We start from the raw sequence: 26,371 nt of genomic DNA, 5'->3' as shown, positions 1-26,371 counted from the left end.
GGGAGAAGCTGGACCGAAGAATATCTGCAAAAAAAAATTGATCAATGCTAGAGATTTGTCAGGGAGTTATTACTGCAAAGTTGATTTTTTTTTGAAGAAAGTAAAGTTTAGCATGCAAATTTGATTTTCCCATTTATTCTGTGCTCGAATATGCTTCAAAATGAATTGTTCATTTATTTTGTGTCTTTGATCCGTGTACAACCATTTGATTCGAATAAAATCAACAAAAGATAATAAAAACACATAAGTGTGTAGGTGTTTCCAAACTTTTTCCTTGCCAGTGTCTGTGACAAATAAAGGCTTCTTTTCTGTAATAAAAGTGATAACAGGAACTAACTTTCCGAAATATTAAATAAATCAAAAGTATGCATGTTCTTAGTTAGCACTGGCAAGTTGCAGCGGTGGAAAGATGAAAATAAATACTTGAGGATGTGCTGTTATTGGGGGGGCCTCTTCGGGGTGACACTAGTATGCTGTAATGTTTTATTCCAGCAAATATTGTATGTGATCCTCGAAAACTGAAATTTTAACATTTAGAAACAGATCTTGTTTCATATACAAAACTACGCACCATGTAAAGGGAAATTTGAATGAAAACAGGTATTTTCATATGGATGCATTTAGAAAGAGCTACCAAACTATTTCTGTGATTGTTACCTCAATATAGAATATCTTAATATTCTTATAAACCTTTACTGAGTCTTCCCATTTCTTATTCTGCGCCTGCACAGAATCAGAACCATCACTGGTCTCCAACCACAATCAGCCATGCTGATTCACTTCAGCTCCGGTGAAAACCATTGTAATGTAAGAGAGCCAGTGACACTTCGGAAGTTGAACGCAGAGGCGAGAAATGGTTTGACTCTTTTCCGAGAAACACAGAAGGTCACAGTAGGTCACAGGAGGTCAGGACATGGGTGGAGCTTCTGCAGGAAGAACAGCAGTCATGCCATTAAAGTCATGGAATTGAAATCTGTGACGCAGATATCAGGGCTTCTTTATGCATGTTTTCTGCTGGTTTGCCCTCTAAGTGAAATGCGCTATGCATCTTTATTTCTTGCTCTAATTCTTGGCAATCACTGCAGCCCGATTTGACATGCATCGCAGCTTTAATGCATCTGTATCGCATTTTAATTGACTGATGTAACATATTGAGATATTGAGAGCAACTCTACAAGCAATTGAGTGTGCGACTGCCCTGTGCTGAGTTTATTGCCATCCTCTGTGAGTGGAAAATATTCAAATTGATGGTATGGAAATCTCTGGATGAGCTACGATTTGAAATGTAAAGCAGGGTCTCCAGGAGATGAGCTGGCGCCCTGCTGCACCCTCTCCACAACTCAGCCAGATATCTGAATTCCGTGTGCAGGGAGAAATCCGCGGATCTGGAGCAGGTGTGGAAATAGTACCCGATCGAATGGGACCTCCGGTCCGGCACCCAGCTCTTCGCAACTTGAAGGTAAGTCCAAATGGGACGGAACCTGTTAATGCGTGTGTTACTTTCTAAAGTCTTTTCTATTATTGCTACGAAAATACAAGTACCAAAGTAAGACGTTTCAGCCCTGATCTGGGCCTGGACACATACCATGTCTGTAGATATGCAATCTGGCGTCGGATTGATTTCTAATTCTTATGAATTGGGCATGTTTTTTGCGACTGTACGTATAGTTGAGTTTTCGCCAAGAGAAAGCTTTCGACAGCTGGGTACTGAGAGAAAACAATACAGCTGCCATTCAAATATATTCAAACCAACCTGATGAAATGCCACAGCAACCTCATTGGGAGGTGAATGACAACAGGCAATGGCCCTTAGCATGGAACTTTTGAACGACGGAAATAATGTGTCGCAATTAGGTTACAAGGCGAATGAATCCTCTGGGAGATTTGCCACAGAATGAATGTCGCACTCAAAGTCACAGGAGCTTGACCATGACCTCTGCAACACGGTAGGAAGGAATTCAAGAAATGATCCGGCTGTAATTGGGCACGTTCGAATCTAGTCAAAAAATCAGGTGGTTCTTAGGGGTGCTACATATAGAGACGGTGGTTGTAGTAGTTCTGAGAGGTTTTTAAAAATACATTTCCTTCGGATGAAACTGCTAGCTACTATCAGCATCAGCTGTAATCGGGACAACTTTTTCAAATTTGCCCCACTAGCTAGTTCTCCCTATTACATAACAGCTATAAACTAGGCAGCATGAAGGCTAACACATGCTTTCTCCTAGACATGCGAAGATGGCTAGTCTTGCTTTGATTGACCAGGCAGAAAGGATTGCCTTTTATGGAAAACTAAAGAGACTCTATTTGCATGTTCCAAAGCCTTGGTGTCGCACTGAATGTCCTAAACTTGCTCTTATTACAAAATAGCATAGTGGTCAAAATATTCCTGTATTTCAAATCTTTCATTTCATACAGTCAGTTTCCAAATTTCATCGTTGAAGCTGCAGAATAAAAAACAGATAGAAAAATATTTGGGCATAGGCGGATGATTGGCGTTTTTCCCCTCCAAATTAAGTCATAACAAACCAATGGTACGACCAATTGCCCATCCCTAACCTGAACTTTTCATATCAAAGGAGTTGTGTAAATGCTTACGAATTTGCACTCATGCACCCGTGTTGGTCATCAAGAAGGCACCTCAGAAGCTGGCTTTTAGAGTCTTACCCATGTGTATGCATCATTTACTGTATCTACTCGTCAAGTGATTTACTTCTAACTTTTAACACTTCTGCTGTTTTGTCGGTTTCCTTTGTGGAATATTTTTAGCATCTGAAGGGTGTATTTACAACCGTTGATTACATTTCGGTTTGTAGCTACAATTTACAAAGTCAGAAGAGCAAAATACCCGTAGTGAAGTCACTTCTTCTCGAATTCATCTTATGAACAATTAACAAGTCAATGACTGTAACTCAGTGACCTTGAACAAGTAGCTAATTCCAGTCCTACGGTTAAATGAAACAACTTTCCTATGCTGTTTCGATTCCTCTACCTTTTCTCTTGCGAGATCCTACTGAGCAGCTGCCGTTATAACCCCTAGATCTTAGTTTCCTCACTTAAACTACTGAACAGAGACTATAAAGCTCTGTAGCAAGGTTCCGCAAGCATTCTTTGGATAGTTGTCAGTTCTAGCGCTCGAAAGGGTTCTACTTGCCACATTTTCTGAAACCGTTTCAGGTTTCGAACATACTTGAACGATGTGTTGATGGACAACAGCCATCATGGCGCTAAACAGTTCACCACAGATGAACTTTTGGTGAAACGTGTTGGCATGTAGCCGCGTGTAAGCCAGTAGTAGATGACTAGGGGGCGGGGCTTCAGTTATTTACATGGATGTTGGACTAGACAGACAAGAAACCGGTCAGAGATGTGAGCCCGTGTTCAGTCGATCAGAATACGACACGATAAATATTGTATATTTTACCTAGAATGAATAGAGAAATCAGTACACATGAGAAAGCGATGTCTGATGGACGAAAAAAATGTCTAGCCTCAATATTTTCCCACAGGAACAAACCATTTCAGTTCAATTTTATTTGTCTTTTAGCAATGGACATTGTACAATATAATAATATAATAATATAATATATATTTTATTATAGGGGTGATGAATGCAAGCTTTTTTAGGTGTGTTATAGAAATTCTGTATGTATTAATCTTTAAATTAACCCGGCAAATAATTTTAAATAGATTATAGAGTTATTCTAAAAGAAAAAGAACAACCTTTCACTTTAAAAGAGATTTTATTGTGGTACAGTGTTGCGGCAGAGCTACTACAACAAGGAGAAAAGTGACGGTGCGACAAAAAAGTGTTTCATCACGATGTTCATCTTTAATCTATGTTCTCTTCCCTTCACTTCACACCCAGCTATACCTTCCCCTGTTACATGGCACCATTGTGGCCCTGAGAATTATTTCAACAGGCATATGGTTTCAAACGCACGGGTCTTGAGGCGGATGAGTCAGGCGGATTCATTTCTGCTCCGTTTCATCGTCATGGCATCCAGACAAAACCATGGCTACAGTTTGATTCTAGCACAGAGGATGTTCTGAAGTTTGACAGAGAAACGAGGAACGGCTGTTTTGCGCCATACAGTGTCGCTTTTCACTCGGCCTAGTACTTATCGAGTGTTGTTCACCTTCCTCCTTTTTTCTTTTTCCACCAGCCTCTCGACATGCACCGTGAGTGAGTCACAAAGACATGGCCTCGATTAGGTAACTCCAGGAGTTAGGAATCAAAGGCACATGTCCGTCACCACACGCCGACATCCGTGGAGGGGATGACGTTAAACAACATCTGCAAGGTCTGAAAAAGCAGGGAGATAGCGAGAGAGAGAGAGAGAAAGAGATAGAAATAAAAGCAAGAAAGAGAGATAAAAATACACGTTGTTAATTTAATTATTTTCCCTTTCTTTCCTTTTCTCACGCTTCGCTCCTATTTAACTCCAGCAATTAAATAATCAAAACAATATCAAGTCCATATCTGCAAGTTAGTCAGACACCTACCTTAATTTGCAGTGAGAGGCAAATGAACCTGGTGATGAGTCACAGCGTTACGTTAAGAATAGATTTCTTTTCTTTTCTTTTCATACAAAGACACTGAAATCATGCACCCCTTCGAAACCCAGGTCTCATAGTCCATCCTATTAAACACCTCAAAAATCCCATTCCCCAAAATCAAGCATCTCTTTGAAGCATCACATTGAAATCCGGTCGAATCTTGCATCAGGGAGCCGAGAGACAAAACTGAGTATCTACTCAATATATACTTTATCAATATATGCATATATATATATGTCAAAATACTGTCTGATTTTAAAATTGATTTTGTATAAAGATTAGAATGCTTGATGAATTGAAATACTAGTATGTGCTAGGATTATTCTCTTGTTCGGTATTTGATTTCAAGTCGTACTTTAAAATATCTGAATGTAAAGATGAATTTTCTCAAATTATTCTAATTTAATGTACATCCTGGAATTTTATGTGCACCGTATCACATTTTAATCGAATACAAGATCATATTTTTTTACTTGAAAAAAAAACCAACCTGGTGCAGCCATTGTTAACTTTTACCGAAATATAAATTATATTTTTTTTATTTATAATTAGTAACACAGATTATAAATATATTTAGCTCCCCCCCCCCACTTGACTCAGTTCCCTGAAAGCATCATAAAATTAAGACTAGGAAAGATGAATGTTGAATGTTTTATTTTTATTTTTTTTTTTACATTTTTGCTGCATTGCCTTGAAAAAAATTTTAGCTAGTGTCTCACGAGAAGCCGGAAATATGAAAATATTCGGAATATTATGATAATATGATTTGTTAAAAATGTTCAGAGAACTGAAAACGAATGCAATGCTAAACCTTCGTTTCTTTTTATTGCACCTTTTAGTTTTTGATCATTAGAACAATGTGCAAGACCGTAGGCCATGTCTGTGTATGTTCAATGGCGTATATAAGGAAAATTTCACTCTGATTTGTTTTTTCTTTTTTTTCCAAAGAGCTGAACAAATGAAAGCCTTCATGGTTTCAGACAAATACAGTTTGTAAGAAGAACCCCTTCCTCCTGCCAACAATGAACCGTTCTCGTTTTTTCATATTCTTTTTACTTTTGCAAACTGCTATGAATTTGTGACTGAGATTATGTTGAATAAAATCCGAAGAAACCTCGAATAATCCTTCTATTAAAATAGTATTTATAGGAATAGAATTGAAAGTTTAATTAATAGAATTGAGAATTTAAAAATTAAAGAAAAAAACAAAATGTAAATATAAAAATACACACGGTAATTTTTTTTTTATAGAATTCTGTTCTATTGCTTTTATGCTTTACAGTTAAGTGCTGGATAAAACATTGATGATGTGTCTCATTGTATTGTCAGCGTTATAGATAGAAGACCATCCGATCTACAGTCTACAGTCTTCTAGACCCTGTTGAGAGTGTCTCTATTTTATCAGATTCACTTTGTTTAAATGAAGAATAAAAGAAATGCAGTGTGTGTGTGTGTGTGTGTGAGAGAGACAGAACTGAAACTGGACCCTATAGCCGTAAGCCTGAGAGTTGCTGAAAGGATTTTGATGCAGTAATATTATCTCTCTGTCCCAGCTCAGGCCACACAAAGGTGCGCAGCCAAGCGCCAGACCAAGGCATGTCATCTAAATGGCGAAGCCTTCTTTTGCAGTGTATTACATCCAGCTGCTTTGTGCTGCTTGAATTTGGCTGGGAGACAGCACAAAGGAGGCAGTTTGTTCGCCCCCGACAAGCTTGCTTTTATTTGCGTCGGCTCTTTGATGTATAGAGAGAGAAGCATTTAGGTCCGGGATATCCCTCGCCCAGCGCCAGGGAAGAAATCCCACTCCTGGAGTATGATCCTTAACAATCCCCAGCCTTTCAGCACTCAAAGCTTTTATTCTCTTTAAGAACCTCACTTTCCACTATTGTGTCCACTATCTGTTATTTGAAGATAAAGAGGAATGCTAGGTGTGCTCTCCTTTGTCACTGAGTTAGGGTCCATACCGAATATTCCAGATTTAGGTCCGTTGACAGTTACACAGCTATGTTTATCTTGTATAAAGTCACATTTCTAAATGAAAAACAGTAATCCTTATCTTTCGTATTTTGCTTCTCTTCATTCCCGAAAAATCATCTGTATCATTAGCATTATCGCTTTCTTTCATTCGCTTGTTTTTTTTGATCGACCTTTCTCAGCTTTATTGCGCAATAGTCAAAGCGGTAATCATTGTGTGGACTGCCGAAGATTAGGTGTACACAAAGAGGCAAATGAACTGGTCCTCACTGCTGTAGGTTTGCAGTGTCCGAAGCTTGACCAGAGAGAAGCATGCAAATAGAGCTAGTAAAATATACACACACAGACACACACTCACACTGCCCACATCTTGCAGGCAGGGACAGTGATGAATATGAAATGGCCATTAAATTAAGACAGAAACACAGTTAGTTAGGTATTTCAGGGGCCAGGTCCACAGCAGGAACCTTTTTAGGAACCTACAAACTTTAGCCGCATTCGGCAGAGTTGATTGTTTTGAGTTTCTGCTCCAGTTTTTACGCTCTTTCCTGCTGACCCAAACTATTGGAGTCAGTAGATCATAATGTCCCTGACAGGTCAAATGCAAGTATCACTGAACTAATCTCCCTCTTAACTGCCCTTTTGAAAGTTTAGCTAAGTCATTCCTGAAGGTTCTTCCATATTAGAGGCAATGATGTTTATATAATAATAGGTTTGATTTATAGAGCACCCAAAGATTATTTTACAATTTAAAATGGAGAAAAAGTAATAGATTGGATAGGAGAGTCCCGAAACAGCATCAAAAAAATCCTCACGGCACCAAAAAGACAAGATTCTGTAGAAAACGTCCTGTAACCCGATGAGAGCCGTGAGCACACTGAACTAATAATCCGAGAAGCAACAGGAGACGTGATCAGGAGCTGCACTAAATCTAACAAACCTGAAAAAATATCAGTTCGAATGACTATGGTGCTTGGCCCCCTAAAAACATGACCTCGGTATTTTAACACAGCAGGTTTGCTGTGTTAAAATTCACACATATGCTTCACACAGAGATAACCAAGACCAAGAAATGCTGCCACATTTTCAACCAGAACATATTACACAAAATGTCTGCCAGCAACTATAAAAATATGCACACAAAAAACTGAAGTTTAACATTACTAAGATATATATATATATATATCACTTTGCCATTTTTATGCACCAAAAACAAACTGTGAAATTCAAGTTCCTGCTCCCGAAAGCTACATTAAACTTTTCTGACGTAGAAGTTTTCTTTCCTTTTATCTCACGCCTGAACTATTATCCAAAATATCCGATTAAATAAATAACATATTAGCTAGATAAGCCATCAGACCCTCATACACTAACAGAAGTGAAGACTACTGCACAATAATGTTATTTCTATAGACATGTTGGACCCATAATGTTCAACAAGTTGCACTACACTACCAGTCAAACGTTTGGACACACCTTTTAATTTAATGTTCTTTTGTTTAGGGATTTATTTTCTACATTCTAGAACAATACTGGAGATTTCAGAACTATGAAATAACACACATGGACTTAAGTAATCCATCTGTAATGACAACAAACAGCAGTCAGTTGTTATTTTAAGACACGAAGGTCAGGTGTTCTGGAATAGTTCTTGCAAGAACAGTATTGTCAAGTGCATTTGCAAAACCCATCAGGCACCATGATGAAACTGGCTCACATGAAGACCATCCCAGTAAAGCAAGACCAAAACTTACCTCTGCTGCAGAGGAGAAGTTCATTTAGAGTGACCAGCCTCAGAAATCACCAATTAACAGCACCTCAGATTAGAGGCGTTATGAAGGCTTTACAGAGCATCAGTAGCAGACATATCTCAATATCAACTGTTCAAACGACATTATTGTGTATTTCGGCCGCCTTCAGCATTGTTTTACAATGTAGAAAGAAATAAACATCAGGAAAGACCATGGAATTAGAAGATGTGTCCAAACTTTTGACTGGTAGTGTATGTGTTTGAACAACTTTGGTGCTTGGACCCCCCCAATAAGCCAGTCTCTGTGTTTAATCTATTCAGAGTTGCTGCATCGCTGTACATTTGGCACGTGCTGAAAGGAATGTAGTCGCACTTTCATCTTTCATCACTTCTCTAAGTTTACATAAAGGTCACGGTCAGTGCAGGGCAGAGGAAATGCAAAACAGTGACTTGTTCTGGAACTGTGTGGTTCATGTTTAGGACACTTCCTGAAGCTCTCACTGGCGTTCGAAAACACTGATGGCAATCAAGCTGGAGAAATGGCGTTACTAAGAGGAATTTTTCACTTTGTTCTGTATCATTTGATCAGTTCAACTTCAGCATCATGTCCTGTCATTTTTTTAAATATCAGTGCAATTCTAAATCTACTACAAGAGCAGCCACCAGTTCCGCCCTCTGAACCTCTCACTATTTAGGGCAAATTTCAAGCCGTTATTTCCAGCACGACCCTCATTACTGCCGCTGAAGTGTTTCAGTCACATTGCCAAGTGCCACAGCAGCCAGCTCATGTCACGTTGCTTTGTAAAACATATTGTGTCGTTGTGCTGCTAGCCAGAAGATGTTGCTCATTGGTAAAGGGAGTGACAGGAGCATTATGTTGCTTTAACAACTACCTGCTATAAAAAATGACACTTGAAAATGGTCACTTTTATCCTTTCTTTAGGGGATATCAAGTTGGCACTGATTAAAGGCTACGTAGAGGCGAGGCGAGAAGGTGATGCGTGAAAACCTTTGATTATGAATGATATCAATGGAGCAGAAGCCCTAGTCTTGGCTCGGTTTTATTTTTTCCTCCACATTACAGTGTGATGGGTGTGGGGAAAGCATGTGCTGTGTTGTTTTAAGTTAAATTTCCAGTCATTTCCTCAAAACCCTGGCTGCATTAGTAGTGCACTTGTTGTGTGACTCATGACGATATATAGATCCACCGCTGGTTTTCTCGATATTTGATTACTAATCAGGAAGCAGGGAATGAAGTGTGTGTGTGTGTGTGTGTGTGGAACAGTTTTTACTTTGGGTTGGAAGCATGTTAAGGCTCAGTTTATGAACGTCCTTTCAGTTTCATTTCTAAATTATCACACTTTTCCTAAGAAAGGTCAAATTTACATACTCCCTGACATGAGCATTCCGTCAGGCATCAGCCGTCATGAAGATGTTTTTTTGTCAATTCTGATGTTAAAAGAGACCTGAGGCAAGTGAGACAGGATGTCCTCCCTCCCCAGTCAGGTAAGATGATGGCTAGAACATGCTTCTTCTGAAAGTCACCAATATAAATCAATATATGGAAATGAAAGAGCTAAAATATATAGCATATTATTTTATGAACTAAGCTACAAAGGAGCTATCAATTGTCATGACATACTACCAAGTCACTCCATGACATGATCAACAAAACTCGATGTCACAGGTGTTGGGATCATTTGTATCAACACTGCCAAAAGCATGTCTTTATGTCATCCGTTCGGATAAAACGTTAATGCAGACTGCCGTCAGCTGTCAGTGGGGAGCTTATGTAGGTTTCACTAAAACCTCTGAACCTTCCTTTAGAGTTGTCTAAAACAATTTACACCACGCATCTGTTGAATTCTCGAACCCGAAGGTGTGGATTAATTTGACAGTTGTTCCGTCTTAACTTAAATGACAGGTTTGTATTAATGCGCTCATCTTATTGTTTCTATAGTAACACTCATTCACAGGAACCAGACGCTGCCCATAATCTAAGCCAACTAATAAACGGATTAAGAAAATGTAACTGGTATTTACCCGAAAGACAACATCATAATCATTGAAACGGTGAAGGTTTCTGCTAGGAGACATTTATTTATTAACATTCCTGGAAGGAGTCTTGGGTGTCAGCCCTTTTGTAACGGTCAGTAAGTTTTCCACCATGGGAAAGTCTACAGGTCAGAGGTTTTCTGGGTAACATGACATGTGATTGTTATTTTTCTTTCTTTTTCTTCAATAAAGAGAGAAAAAGAAAGGCTTGTGAGAGAACTTAAAAGTTAGCTATAAACAGATACAATTGGTTTTTATTCTGCATATAAGTAATTTTTTGAAAGTAAAATTACTCAGGAAGCACTGTGAATTATTCAGTAACCCGAGTGAAACTAACAGATAAAACGTATTTGGTTAAATCCATTACTGAGCGAATTCTTTTCACGATCCGATTCTTCCAATATCATGTACCGAGGCATTCAGGGAAGACTTAAAAAGACTAGAGTGATTACTAAAGGCGTTTAGGTTTGGACACTACCTATTTTTAATCTAATCTGATGTCATAAACTCCAATACCTGCATGTCTTTGGCCTGCGTTGTCATTTCATATCAAAGGACGCATATTTTCATCCATGATGCTCAAGTTCCAAAAAGGGTGTGGGAGAGAAAGAGAGAGAGAGAGAATGAGTAAGAGATGAATGGTGGAACAAGTGATGCTCATTCAGCTGTACAGCCTGTCCCTGAATCGCTTTCTCCCACCCCCATTACTGCCAGAGGTTATTTTTACTGCCAGGTACGAGTAAGTCATGATGCGCAAGCCTCATTACTGATATTTATGGAACACAAATTGAAACGGAAAAATGATACAGCGTCCCCCCGAGGACCCATCTGCTCTTAATAGTTGTTGGTAAAGGCAGTGAAAGGAGGGGGTTCAAAACTGCTGACGGGCGGAATTCTTTCAGCCGCCGCGCACTTCAAATCTCATAATGATTCTGGAGACCAGACGAAGCCCAGATGTAATTAACCGCCACAAACAAGCACGCTCAGGTGACCTATGTAGCAGCAACAACATAACAAAACTGTGTCTACAGATGAAATTCCAAATAAAATCCACGGGATTAGAGGCACACACCATAGCAGTGGAGAAGGTGGTGTTGTTCTGTAGTATAGGGACAGCCAGTCCACTGTTTTTTCCTCTGGCATGCCGGTGCTTTAATTTTAATATCTGAAAAAGTTTTTCCGCATTTTTTTATCCGGAATTTATCGATGCTCGGTTTCGTTTCTTGGCCTGTATTTACGCTGTGAAGATTATCGTGACCGTTTTATACATCACAGAATAGATAGAATATGCGAAAGTTCTAGTCACGACGTCTTTGGAAATCCTTTTTGACCTTTGAGTTGAAGGGGTTTTTTTTCCTCTTTTTTTTTTACATTCCCAAAAGCAATTTGGCAGCAGAAGCAATGTGTTTTGGGTTTTTTTTTTTTCTTTTTTTTTCCCTTTTTGTTCTTCTTTCTGAAAATATATTTCAAAATCTTCATTATTCATGCAAGACTTGTCCTTGTTCTCCAGGCCATTTCTTTTTTTTTCCAGTAGTCATGTTTAATTGATGTGTTGTAGCTTTTTTCACTGATCAGTTTTAAAGTCTCACAAATCGGTTTGCGTAGAAGAGTTATTTCTGCTTCATAATGCTGTCTTACACTTTCTTACACTGTCATGAAGGTGTACCTTATGCCGGGGATACCGGACGACTCAGTCGCCATTAGCTTTTGAAAGTGTAGACTATTTAAAAATGCGTATATATATATATATATAAAATCTAGCTGCAGAAACAGAACATTACTTGAGCCTGTGATATTTTTTTTCAGGGTGGCATTTTTTATTAAAATATCCAAAAGACCAGTGAGGTATCTTTTCTTGTTTTGGGATCTTTTTATTTTATTGTTGGATTTTTTTAGGCTATAGACTAACGTATCTTCGTATTGTGACATATTTGAGTATTGCTGCCTGAGTTTTTAATCTGCCTGCAAGTTGACACTCACTGGCTTTTTCCTTATAATATTTGATATGAATGAGCTTCAGAAAGGCTTTCGGTTTGATTTTCTTTCTTTCTTTCTATCGTTTTATTTATTTATTTTTGTTTGGCTCCGTCTTCATTCATGTCCCCAGTACTTCTCAAACCAAAGCTACGCCCGTGTTGTAAGCAGTCAGCATCACATCACGTCTGATTTAAAGCTTTGCTCTAATACAGCACAGAGAGGAAGAGTGTCACCTGAAAGCTCTGCAGCCCAGTCCACAGGCTTATGACTCACAGGGTTAGAGACAAGGACAGACACAGAGAGACAGGGACACAGGCGGAGAGGAGGAAAGGTGCCTCAGAGACCAGACCTTTCCGTGGCTTTTTGGCATAAAACAGACAGTGACCGAGACAAGCAGTCTGTAATGTCAATCATTTTATTATTTAGTGCTTGCTAGGAAATTCACTAAAGAGATCAACACAGTGTTTATTAAAAAAACAAACAAATCCTGTTCTATACAAGACTTTCTAAAAACATAAATATGTACACAGGTATGAACAGCTCATGCTAGAAGAGTAACAAAAACAAACAGGAAATGAAAGCAAAATGCTTTACAAAGTTACAGATCCATCTATTACCTTGTAATTACCTTATTATTACATGACATTAGTATATTATAATATTATATTCGTGTAGGTGGACAAAAATAAATAAATACTGTTTATGTATATGCTTTTACAAAATGAACTGCAATAGTGCATCACATGTAAATATAATACATAAATATATAAATATTATAATATGGCAAGTGAAAAGGATATAAAGGAATAGGAATACATTTTTTAGAATGTGTTTATAATGGATGGATAGAAATACGGATACATGATAGGAGTCACGAAAAAGGTTTTCAGGGCATCTTGTTATGGCTAGAGGTGTGCATCAGGATGTGCTTCGTGTGGCTAAGACTTAGCAGACAGATATAAAGCTCGTGCTCATTCAGTCATCCTTTAGTAAATTCCAACATCAGGGTTGTGGTGGTTTAATTGGGCTACTAAATTTGGTGAAATGGTGCCAAATCTATTTGTTAGAACAAAACCCAGTCTCTAAATCTACTTGAGACAGATTTAGTGATATAGATGAGACAGAGGAACTGTCAGAGCCAGAATGCATATTCACTGAAATCACATTGGCTGGCATTTCCACCTCTGAGCTTTTTCCCAGTGTTTTCCCATAGAAAGCCCTACATTAGTAGGGCTAATAATAATAATAATAATAATAATAATAATAATAATAATAATAATAATAACAATGACAATAATAATAATAATAATAATAATAATAATAATAATAATAATAATAATAATAATAATAATAAACAAAACTTTGAATAGTGATAGTCAATGGCTGTAACAATGCTTCTCTCTGAGGTGTAATACAGCAAGGGTGACTACTATGCACTTTTATTAATGTGTAATATCTATGTAATTACCATGCAAGGTTTGTGTTGGAATATCGTAACAAGACAACCCCTCAGATCTAGCAGTACCCTATAATGTGGAGAATTATTCAGCTCCTGATACCCTCAGAAAGTCAGAAAGACAAGTCTGACTGAGAAAAAGGAAAACAATGCAAATGTAATGTAATTATTTACTGTGTCAAGATACACTTACACACATACAGTGACACAGTGTAAGTTTACTTAAATTGCATCTCTGGAATCAGGTGGTACAAGTGCATCCACACTTTATATGTAATTACTGGCAGGCAGAAAAACCTACAGGAGCTATTTAAACACCTTAAATAAATAATATTGCCAAGTTCAATACGATAAAAAAAAACATTTATCTTAGGAATAGTATAGAGAACTATAAGAATAAGAATATTAATGCATGTAAAATGTTAACTGATAAACCTAACACTTATAGCTATTTATAACTATTTATAGCTTTCGACTTTTCAGAGACGCTTAATTCGCTAAAAAAAAAAAAAAAAAAAGATCATATTGAAGAATGTGATGTATAAAGCAAGATAGAAATAGATTTCAGAAAAGATTCTTCGCTTGAATTATAGCATTTTGGGATTTCTCACCTCAGGAACCCGACCTGATCTCTTGAGAAATTCACATTTGCGTGACCCTGACCAGGGTACGTGGTTGGATTTATTACTATTTATTACTGATCCAGTTCATACATTAATAAAGTATTATAATATAAATATAAAGTATTACTCGTTCCTACTTAGCTCTCAAATCCGAAGATGGTTGGAGGATGTTGATTAAGCGTCTCTCTGTCATTAGTGCTGTAGCTGTAACTCAAATCATAGGTATATGTGAACTTAGCACTTATCGTTGCTATGGTAACAGCTTCACAGGAACTTGTATGATGGGCTATGTAATCTAAGGCTAAGAAATGTGTTGTTGTTCTTTTTTAACAAAGAAAACTCTACTGTATAATAAATATGAAGCTGTTTTCTGTAAGGTGTTTAGTTATTCGTGAAAGGAGTCTCCAGTGTCAGCAGTTTCTCTGCAGTGGGAAAGTGGAAATCTTCAGGACGGAAGATTTTCTCGTTTCTCTGTAACAAGACAAGCAATCTTAGTAACTTCAGGAAAGAGAGAAAAGAGAGAGTTTGGTGACGAAACAACATGTTAGGAATAAAGTCATATTTAAAAAATTGATAATGAATATTCTGGATTTATGTATGTCTTAAAAGCTGTTCTTTGATATTGTCCATTGTTAAAAGCACTATTCTTAAAAATTTTTAATTGAAGTGAATAACATAGGTGATAAAAGTCTTGTCCCTATTCCACATTGTTAAATGTAACTGTAAACAGTTAAAAGAAAAAGAAATAGATAAATAGTTCGTAAATAGATTAAAATTGTAATTACTGCCAAGTTGCTTTGGTAAACCACGTCAGGGTGTGCTTTTCTTAGAAGATCATCTAAGATCTAAGAATATCTCACTTCCTTTAACAGCATGTCTTGTGATTTATTCCCTACTTATTAGTTATAAGTGTATCATCAAGTGCCCTTTACTTTAAAGCTAACAGCGATATTCCCAAAGAGAACGAATAAATGAGTGTAGGGGAAGTGGGCAAATACTTTCCACTAGAAAGTATTATATCATTTTTAATCACATCAAGCAGCCATCTCATCGTTTAGCATCCTTCAGATATCAGACTGACATGAAGCTTGATCACAAAAATAATGACATATTTAAAGTGATACATAAATAAACAGGACTTTTGTGGATATATAGGAGTATCCCATCTTGTATATTTAACATTAAAAACCGACGAATGATTGTAAAATTGTAATCATTTGCATAAGCCAACACACTGTATAAAACATTACGAATGGTTGAGGTCCGAGTAAGAGATGGAGCCGACGGCCGTAGCTTTAGTTCGTTTCTTCATTAGAATTCGTATGCCGTTCTCTGAGCTCGGGTTGTTTACAAGCACTTTGAAAAGTAATATTGCACCATATATCAGGTTAAAACACTATGATTCTCATTATTGCTCTTGAGTGAACACTCATTTCTTTACATTTGTGGGTTCTTACAAAATTTAAGGCATAAGCAGGGTTCCGGCTGTAAAAGAGATTTCACAGTAATGTTTAATTAGTGGAATCCTAACTCTCAATTCAATTTTATTTGTGTAGTGCTTTTTACCAATAGACAGCTTTGCAGAAATCCGGTTGTTGGATTTGGATCCCTGATAAGGAAGCCAGCGGTGAGGAAAAACTCCCTGAGATGACTACCCTGAGAGTAACAGGACTTAAAAGGAAACCATCCTCTTCTGGGCGACACCAGATTGTGAGATTAGAACTCATTACATGTACAGGTGGAGAAGAGTAACAGTGGAAACAAAGTGTACTGAGCGTCTTATGAGGATGTTCAGTATGAGCAAATTTCGAATAAGTGTCTTGGGATGAGCATAAGGCAGGCTTTATGATTACAGCAGCAGATCTTAGGTGCTGGAGTATTCGGGTGAGATTATCTACTGTTGTTGAGTGCACATCTATAGGGTATGTGTGTGGGACTATAGCAGCAGGAATCTGCTGATGTCCCCAAATCATTTAAATAAAAGCTATAAATGCTTGAGAACAGCATTAAATCTATTAGAGTGTTTCCAAAATCCAAATGCTGGCCGTGAGTTATTTGGATTATTTATTTATTTCCTTTAGTCGTGATGTGGCTTTGAAGCACTGAGACTGGGGGGAAAAGAAGGCTGTGTTTCATTAACTCTTTGTGCTTGAGGTTAACTAGTCTACATTAAAGAAGATAAGAAATTTCTGACTAATAAGTATATGAATTAGTCATTATTTATAAATATGGATACAATATTTTTTTATGGAATTGTTTTGGCAAATAAAATCTGATTTATATTCATTTTCTCCTTGTTACATAGTCATTCAGGCAAGATGTATCAGGCTGGATGCATCCTTCCAATAGAACGGCTATGACTGGGCCTGACCATAGTCCATAGACCATAGTGTATTTTAATGACCCTATTACTTTACATATATTTGTCATAGCAAAAGTGCTGTTCCTTTTAAATCAAATAGCTTGTAACTCAACACTGACTCATTTTCAGATCATATCCTACATATTTCTGAACTAATGAATGAACATGAATGAGATAATGAGACTCCACAACAGGAATGAGAGTGGCGTGGTGTTCTGAAGAGAACCTTACATACCTGATATGTTCAAATCTGAATGATAGCACAGCCATCTGTGGCCAGGAGACAAGGGCAAAACTGGCCATGCCCTCTGGATGGGAGGGACGGTATACTCTCTCTCCACTGTCAATCACAAAAACACTAGCCAATCACAGGCATCTGTGAGCTGATGTATGCAGAGGAGGGTAGATAGTGCTTTCTTTCGGGTGTGTTATGCTGCCCTGTGACACAGCATGAGCAGAAGTTTGAGAAAAGTTACAGTTGGCTGGCTTCAAATGTCAAGAAATGAAGAAGCATGCGTCAGACCTTACACTATCCAGTTGATAATAATCAATAGCTGATGGGTAGTATGGGGACAAGGTGGAGAACAGTTATCTATGCATGATGCTTGAGTCAAACTGAGAACTTATCAGACAACAACAGAATATGGAAAGCTTGCTGTTTACGATCCTTACTATTGGATTGGCAGATAAGAACTACCTATTCCTCTGCAAGACTAAAAAATCTAAGACTAAAATTTGCATACAGATGACATGGTCAGTTTTCCAAATACATTTGACCATATTTGTAGAGACCGTGTATGGCAGGAATGGTGCAACAGGTAGTGTTGCCACCTCAGAGTCTTAGGGTCCAGAGTTTGATACCAAGCTCCAGTTGTTGTTTACCCATGTCCAAGTAGATTGTCATGAAGTACTCTATTTTCCAAAAACATTTTATGCTGTTTACGGTGCTGTGTGATGGATTGGTATCCCATCCAAGCTCCACCAAGGACAGACACCAGATCCTCTGTGAACCTGACCAGGATTACTAAAGATGAATGAATGAATGAATGAATGAATGAATGAATAAATGAATGAATGAATGAATGAATGAATGAATGAATGAATGAATGAATGAATGAATGAATGAATAAATGAATGAATGAATGAATGAATGAATGAATGAATGAATGAATGAATGAAGGGATTTTCAAGTTTCATATTAAATGCTATAAAAAAAAAACTATGAAATGAGGCACAAGGAAATGAGGCACCAGTGCAGTAAACAAACTCGGAGTCATGTAAGACTGTTACTATGGAGCTTTGGCCTGAAACCGAGTGCTGTGTTGCATTAATGAAGTATAGGTAGTGATCTCTACCGCACAGTACATAGCAATAAAATTTTGTCCATTTGCTAAAATAAAATTGTCCTGTGGCTACGATGCCTTCAAAAAGTCCCAGCTCTTTTTGCGCTTGCATGCGGCATGCATAAATGATCAAAAATAAAATCAGGCGCTAATGATCTTCTTTAGATCATTAGCATTCTGGCATTCACAATGAGAGCAGGTCAGGGGCAGCACCCGGTAGGAGAGGACAGAAGAGGGTAGTATCCCAGCTGACTGGCATTCAGAAGGCACTATCTGTACACGAGAGGTGTGGGGGAGGGCAGGGGTGGCATGCAGAGCCATGAGTGAGTCAGCCACAGAGCCTGTGAAAACTGTGGGAGAGAAAGCAGAACGGAGAGCAAGAGAAGACCAGAGCAATGCTGTGAATGCCACTATGATATAAAAAAAAATAAAAAACAGAGGAAAAAGAGTACAACTTAGTGTGAAGGAGGTTTTCGACTTCGCGTTATATGAGTCTACTGACCAGCCCTGGCCGCCTACGTTTTAAGAGATATGATTAATATTGTCGTAGCATGATATGATATTTAGCAGTGTTCATCAGAGCAGCCCACTGAACTTGACCAACGTGACGCCCTCCCCCCCACCACCATCCATCTGCATCTTTTTAAAAAACGGACGTTGAGTGTCGTCTCTCCATTACACCCACCACCATGTGAACATGCTGATCAAAGTTGATCCTGGGGCACTCCTTTGCCACTGACCCCATGCTCGGCTCTTAAGTGTCTCAGGTTACAACACATAATAGTGTTTGTGTAGTGTGAGTAGAAGAGCAATGGACCGATAAAGTGGTGTCGTGTCTTATAATCAAATTGGAAGTTACATGGCTTTGTTAGGGTTCAAGTTGTCTGAAGTTGACATCACGTACATGTTCACTCCCAACAGCCAAGCACTAATAAGGCTGAGAGGCAACATAAAAGCTGTTTTGCTATAAATATTCTTGATATTTGATATAAATAAGCATGAATATGCACAATATATTACTTAAAGTTCCTTTAAGTATGGTTCTTGCTTATATATTAAATATCTGACCATGGGAATCTATCATCAGATGCTTGATGTAAGTTTTGGGTGCTCCTTATTTTAAGTAAGCATGTCTGTTTCACAGTTAATCTTTTCTCTTTTTTCCCCTTGACGCATGTGCGTGTGTGTGTGTGTGCGTGTGTGTGTGTAGGTGTGGTGTGTTACCTGAAGCTCACACACTCCTTTCTGTGACTGTGTGAGATTTCTGACATACTGTTTCAAATCTTTTCCAACTTCTGCTGGAGTTCAACCTCGGGTAAATACCACCTATTACTCATGATACTTCCCAGCACATTTGTAGGACACATGCAAGCATATCGCCTCGTCACTGCATAACAATTAGCTGTGTGAACGCACACCGTGCGACTGATGGAATTTTCCTGATAACACACAACGTTTGCGCTCGGAGTTCGCGGCTGCAAAATGAACCGTTACTCCTCTTGACGAGACAAAAAAAAAAAAAAGGGGCGCGGGGGAAAGAGACACCGTTCTGCACAAGTTACCATACTTGACTATCGACGCGGACTTCACCTCCGTTCTCACACTAGTAGGCTACTTACACAAGGAGGCGTTCAGACAGTGGTGCACAGATGTAAGTATGCACTTAAAACCGTTTTGCTCTGCTCGGCTTTCAAGCAAGCGTCGCTTCTGGTTTTAAGCAGCAACAAGTCGCCCTAAACTTTAGTCAGACTTGATGCAACGTAATATATTGGATGCTGGATAGATATTTTGCTCTTACCTGACTCAGGACCATCTCATCCAGAGCGCGTCGTGAACTGCGCGTGAAGTTGACATTATGACGCGCGCTATATAGGGCGTGCAGTGAGGCGGCGGGTCACATCAAAAGGAGCACTTGCGCTCGGGATCTTAACTTTTCCGGTCAGCGTTTTAATTGCTCTATCAAGTACAGAGAGAGAGAGAGAGAGAGAGAGAGAGAGAGAGATTTCGCCGGTCAGTTTCGCTCGTGCGCGCCAAAACTTCACCGTCTGTGCTTGATTTCAATCACGTTAGGGCGTTCGCCTGAGCGTGTTCAGCGCTTAAACAGAGCCAGCATATCAGCTTTTTGGGGAGTTATTCAATCGCGTCTCTCTCTCTCTCTCTTTTTTTTTTGACTTGTTTGTCCTGTCGACAGAAAGCAGCTGAGGTGTCAGGGAGTTTAAAGCACGCGGATATTGCAAAAGGGGGTTATTAGATTCATAAGTCACCCAAGTGGTGGGCGATTTACTGAGCACGGCAGAAGTTCTCGTATGATGACTTCAAACAAGACACATTACCTACCAGCATCTGTTGGAGCGTGTGGATATTAAAACACTGCTATCTCCAGCACGGCATTGGGGGGGAAAATGGTAAGTAGACAGGAATCAGCTACGCTTGCGGGATGCAATGTGCCCTGAAATTGACATTGCTTGCGGAATAGGGCTCGTAGGTAAATAGAGCAGTAGTTGGATGGGTGGTCTCCTGCTTATGGACGCCAGTAGTAAAGGCTAATGGCAGGGTACACTATTGGCAACAATGTAACTTTGCTCTGGTCTAAAAATAAAAATAAAAATATCGGAGCCTAAGATTTGAAAAGATATACAGAGGAACTGAGAAGATGAACACTTTAATGGTTACTTTTTCCTCTTTTGCGCGCGGTGTGCCAAACTGTCTGCTTTGTTTACTGTCGGTGTTTTGGGTTTTTTTGTCTTTCCATTTTTGTACTAAATGTGCCTTTTTTCTCTTTTCGATGTCAGTGTAAAAGCAACATGTGTAGACATGTCGATGTGCCCTGCAGGACATGAGCGGTGCTGCGCATCAAAGCGCGTTACTGAACGGGACCTGTTACGGTGGGATTTGGGGACTCCTGTTAGTGGAAAGACAAGCGGCCTTTTGAAATAAGTGCTTCTTTTGTATAAGAAAACATCCGGCCAGCATGTGATCAAATATTTACAGGACGGGCTTGGCAAGGATATATATTCACGTGACGAGGCGTGGGGAAGCAATAGAGTAAAGCGATATCAAGTGACATTTAAAGAAAGTATAGATTTTTTTTTGCCTCAGCGTAACCTTATAGCTTTGCAACGATTTCAGCACTTTGGACAGAGGCATCGGAGTCGCTAAACGGACTTTTAACACAGGACTGGACGTCGCCTCTCGTGCTTTGCAAATCCTTTTGCCAAAAGCTAGGGAGCTGGTTCACGTTGGTCCTTTTTTTTTTAAAGCGCTTTCCTAGGAAGCCCCTGTGAACGAGAAAAAAACGAAGAGAGAGAGAGAGAGCGAGAGAGAGAGAGAGGGAGAGAGAGACAGAGAGTCAGTAGAGAGCTGCTTGCTTTGCTTTGCTTGGAGTTTGGTGGACGCTTTTCTGGCGGTGTTAAAGTTGAAGTCTTTCGCGCTGCTGCTTCTTCCTCCAGCTCCACTTGGTGCGCAGCGTTAACTTTGGGAGATGCGAGTGTTGGTCGTGGAGATCTAACCACTGATAGTGGTTGTCGGCTCTTAAACAGGTAAGAAGCGTTTCCGTTTTGATCCACTGTAGCTACAAGCATGTTTGCGGGGGCTTGTCTTTACTTCAGCACGGAAATATGATATGGCTTTTCCCATATTTGAAGTTTGGTTTGTGGTTATGAAAGGTGCCGTCACGCTGTTGGGAATAAGGTTAGGGCAGAGATGATGCTTGATGTGGGGGAGTCTGTACAGAGAGGACAGCGACTTGTGAAGCAAATGGTATAAAAATATCTTAAGATATCTTTTTATATATATACCTCACTTGTTTGACTTTACTAAAAGACTAATCTATGTCTTTTTCTTTCTTTTTTCCCCTATTTTTTTTAACGTGCAGCAGCTGTAACATGTAGATTGTAGTGATTAAAAAAAGTTGCTCCAGTTTAGCAGGAGGTTCTTATGAGTCATTCATGAAGATGCGATACTGGCGTTTGTTTATATTACGCTTTTGTGTTTTTAAATAATGCAATAATTTATACATATATTTGTTGGATAACCAAAGCGTCTGGCAAATTTGTGCATTGTTTACCTTGTGCAAGAAATTTCCCTTCTTCTTTATTTTTGGTTGTTTTTGTGCGTACGCAAAATTCACCATAATCCTATATGCGGAAATTCAGTGAATGAATCGTGACATGCTTACTTGCATTTTGGCTGAGTAATAATGTGTGTCTCGTTTAAAATATCTATCTATCTATCTATCTATCTATCTATCTATCTATCTATCTATCTATCTATCTATCTATCTATCTATCTATCTATCTATCTATCTTTTTGCTGGATTCACTCTGTGCTTATCGACCAGTCTAAATATGGTTTCATTAGCGTAGCTACATCGTTAACCCTTTGCATCGTTCTTAAGTGCTGGTGCAGTCATGGATATCTGTGTAATCTGTGTCGGTAAGTGTGTCCTCGCGCTACGTCCTCTTGGTTATGTTTCTACAGTGAGTGTGTATTTTTTTTTTACTACAGGCGCGCTCCTCCGTTTCATTCATGCCGGGATTTCCAGCCCTCATTCCAGCATCACCTGCTCCATCCTGGCTTCCGCGCACATCCGCACAATCACAGGGGGGAGAGGGGGGAAAAAAAGGGAAAAAAAACAAAACAAAACAAAACAGATAACTTCCGTCAAAACTGTTGAGATCCGACAAAACCATAATAGCCCGTCGTAAGGGTTTTTCTTTTTAAAGTCTCTTATTTATTTGCCATATAAACGGAATAGGAATTGGGATAGGCGTGGTCAGACATCGCCGTTTGTCACGGCTCGGTAGATGGAGGCGCCGATAAGATTTGCCCGATAAGGGGAAATGGCTGAGACAGGGGCTTCACGCGAGCGGCGGAAAGGAAGCGGAAAGAGAGAGAGATGGGCAAAGAGAGAAAGCGAACGGTCAGCGTTTTGAAAAGGAAAACCTCGCACCCGGTTTGGTGACTTTTGATGCCGAATAAGTTTAAATAATTTGTCTCGGTTACACAGAGAGGGAGAGAGAGAGGGAGAGAGAAAGAGAGAGAGAGAGAGAGAGAGAGAGAGAGAGAGAGAGAGACGATGGATACGAGCGGCGCTCCTTATCCTTTTCTTTCTTCCGCTTTTTCTTGTATCCGCTTCTGCTCCATGCAAGACTCATGGCTTCACCTAAAAACTGCATACAACCTTCCTAACTAGCATGTCAGAACAGTAGGTACCTATTATTTTGACATGTTATTCAGGACGGTAGTGGGCGGTTATGGATGTAACCTGTGCTTTAAGGGCATAGCGGCTTAATGGCAGACATTCAGGCAGAAAAGCCAGAGATATCTCCAGCTTCTCCAGCTTTAATCAAGAGGCCATCAGGCGGAACATGTCTTATTTGATCTATTTCATTTGCCTTTTAGTTCTTTATTATCGTTCCCCCCAACCTTTTGTCCGGGGCTCACGAGCCTCTTTCGCGTTTCATCTCTGGTAAATTCGGGTAATTTTCTCCATTAAAATATTTGTGTGCTTCCTCGTGTGTTTGTATAATTACAGGGCACAATGTGATAGCGTTTAAAATGCAACCATTCAGGCAGTGTTTTGTGAACAGGTCAGAGCACTGAGCAGAATTTCTAATAATAGGAATTTAATCATGTGAAATGTTTAATGCATAATGTTTATTCTATTGTCAGTTGAGGCATTACTATTGTGCATTGCATTATTAAGTCCATAAAATGAGAAGAAATGTGATAGCATTGCAAATATGTGGATGGATTGTTTGCTGCGTGCATGCTATAACGAAACGATGTTAAGCTCGCGGATAAAATGTTTATTTTAGGTTTGAAAAAAAAAAAAAACGTGCACTTACAACACGGACTCGATTTGAATTGCGTGTGTGTGTGTGTGTGTGTGTGTGTGTGTGTGGGCGGTTTGTGCTCTTAAAATATATTTATTTTCTGTTTGGAGTCGTGTGTTTTCTCATCCTTTTGTGGGGATTTTATTTGTTACTTTTTGCTTTTTATGAGAGAGAAAGATAGAGCTGTGGGCTTGTGGTGTGGGTATGGGTGTGGGCTGGGGGTGGGAAGGAGGGGGGCACGACACACTTTGTATGTACGAAAGGTTTTTTTTTTGTTTTTTTTATAGAACTTTCTGCAATGTACGTCATCGGACCAGTCCATAAATGGGGTTGTGTCATCTGAACGAGAATCTCCCTCTCTCTCTCTCTCTCTCTCTCTCTCTCTCTCTCTCTCTCTCTCCGCACTCTGAGCTGCAGAGTTAGGGCGGGCGCGCGCATCCATAACAAATCTAAACAATGGTAGGTTTCATTCCACAAAAGACAGGTTTAAAATATATTGAGCTGCTCTGCTCTCTTTTACACGTTCGTTGTTATATCATATATATATATATATATATATATATATATATATACGGCTACAATCTATTCATATTCACGATTTGTAATTAGGAAAATGTAGCGTATATCCGGTAATCAGTTTATTTTTCATTTCATTTTAAATAAGCGCAGATAAAAATTGTTCATATCATAAAATTATGTTGAATTCATCAGGGAAATACGGGCTCAGCAATCAAAATAAAATATATATATATATATATATATATATATATATATATATATATATATATATATATATATATATATATAAATAATATTGCGTTAAATAATAATAATAATAATAATAATTTTAAAAAATAATAAAAAAAAATAATGATTATAATAATACTTTTAGTAATAGTAGTATTTTTTTTTTAACACAAGCGATACCTTTTCTTCTTCTTTTTTCTTTTTTTTACTGCCACAAAATAACCCAATCAATTATTCAGCCAACACCTTGAAGGGGCGGAAGAAATTTATTTTAGGATTTGACGCAGCCCAGCTGACAACTTAATATAGCCGAGTGATTTAGACATGTCTACAGCTAAATGTGTTAGGAAAAGGTGAAAGCTGCACCGATGACGTTTTTTTTTTTCCTCTCCCTTCATCTGTCACAGAGGCGTGCAGCTCAGCTGTGATAGATGGCAATAGAGATGGAGATTGTCTGGGTGAATCTGATTGGTGCAGCTTATTGTTGCCTTTCGGACCTTCTTGTTATATCATTATTTAACTGGACTATATGAGCTATATGTTTTCTTTGGTGCAGATGTACATTAATAAATGTTATGTAAACGTGCATGGGGGGGGGGTTATTAGTGTGGTTATATGTGTGTGTGTGTGTGTGTGAGAGAGAGAGAGAGAGAGAGAGAGAGAGATTCTAGCTTTGACCTCCACTAAACATTCATATTGGAGATGGGCCTATTCCTTGCATGTTTGGCTTTTCTAGTTGTTTCCCACCCACCTGTGTTCTAATCGGTGGTATAAAATGGAGTGATTCTCTCTCTGCAATGTTGGAGAGCTGGAGAGCAGTACTAGTGCCGGTGCCTGGCAACTGGGGCTGCACTACGGAATCCTCTAACTAACTATTCGCCAACGTCACCGTTCGGGTATGTACGCAAGATGCCTTTCGCATGCTTGCCTGTGTTGTACCTTTGTGTTGTTGGCACCCGAACTTTGTGTGTGTGTGTGTCTATGTGTGAGATTGAGATAGTAGGTGGGATGGTGGGATGTTTGTGCGTTTGAGTTGGCAGGAGTCTTACAGAATTGTTGCAAAGGCGGCCTCCTCGGCTATTTTTCAGAAATATTTTTAGTGCACTTAACACGACTCATTTAGATAGCCTTTGGCTGACTAAAATAGAAGGATTTTGTGTTCTCTGGTTAGAGGTTTGGTTTCAGGATTTCCTAATCCAAGCCACAACAATGATTCGAAATGAAGCATGGGAAAGTTTACTTTAATTTTGTAAAAAAAAAAAAAAAAAATAGCCTAGGTGCATGCCACAGGTGAAGGAGAGTATAGGGGCCATGTATGGAGTAGCTAAATTACCAATTGGTAAGGAAGGATAGGATGGTGCAGAAGGCTTATAGACTTGTGGATTCATTACCAGGAGAGGCAATGTATGCCATGAGGGATAGATTACAAGCAAGTAACAAGTATATTTTACATCTAAAAGAAGCTTCAGGATGTGTGTGAGTTAATGCGCAGCTTTTCAGTCAGTTGACATGGGTTATGACATGGCCTATCATTTTGCTTTACTGTTGTTGCTGATCGAGACCCTGTAATCTTCTAGTACAGAGCCAGATGAGAGAGGGTGGGGTTGAGTGAGTCACACCCCCATCTAACCCGCCACCTACCAAAATACCATTCTCTCAGTCTTCCAGGATCAGGCAATGGGGAGAATGG

The 26,371-nt window shown here is 39.0% G+C and overlaps 1 protein-coding gene across 11 annotated transcripts in view; it reads left to right on the top strand.

Annotated features, from left to right (window-relative positions):
* The first annotated feature begins 1,300 nt into the window (after positions 1 to 1,300).
* Positions 1,301 to 26,371, top strand: part of bdnf (brain-derived neurotrophic factor) — a 36,006-nt gene continuing 10,935 nt past the window's right edge. The window contains exons 1-2 of one of the 11 annotated variants that reach the window (XM_058382414.1): positions 1,347 to 1,459; positions 19,308 to 19,412. Coding sequence is in view for 5 of the 11 variants with exons in the window: in XM_058382405.1 (XP_058238388.1) it covers positions 1,307 to 1,459 (153 nt within the window). In the remaining 6 variants the exon portion in view is untranslated. Of the gene's footprint in view, positions 1,460 to 1,806; positions 1,947 to 19,307; positions 19,413 to 19,568; positions 19,749 to 19,996; positions 20,503 to 20,815; positions 21,637 to 21,835; positions 21,857 to 22,799; positions 23,019 to 23,110; positions 23,578 to 25,432; positions 25,578 to 26,371 lie in introns of those variants that run through there. The other 10 variants (XM_058382405.1, XM_058382408.1, XM_058382418.1 and 7 more) reach the window with 10 other exon arrangements.

The sequence above is a fragment of the Hemibagrus wyckioides genome, linkage group LG27 (genome assembly GCF_019097595.1).
Source record: "Hemibagrus wyckioides isolate EC202008001 linkage group LG27, SWU_Hwy_1.0, whole genome shotgun sequence".
NCBI classification, from domain to species: domain Eukaryota; kingdom Metazoa; phylum Chordata; class Actinopteri; order Siluriformes; family Bagridae; genus Hemibagrus; species Hemibagrus wyckioides.
Note: the sequence above shows the minus strand (reverse complement) of the source record. Positions and strands in the feature narration are given on the sequence as shown.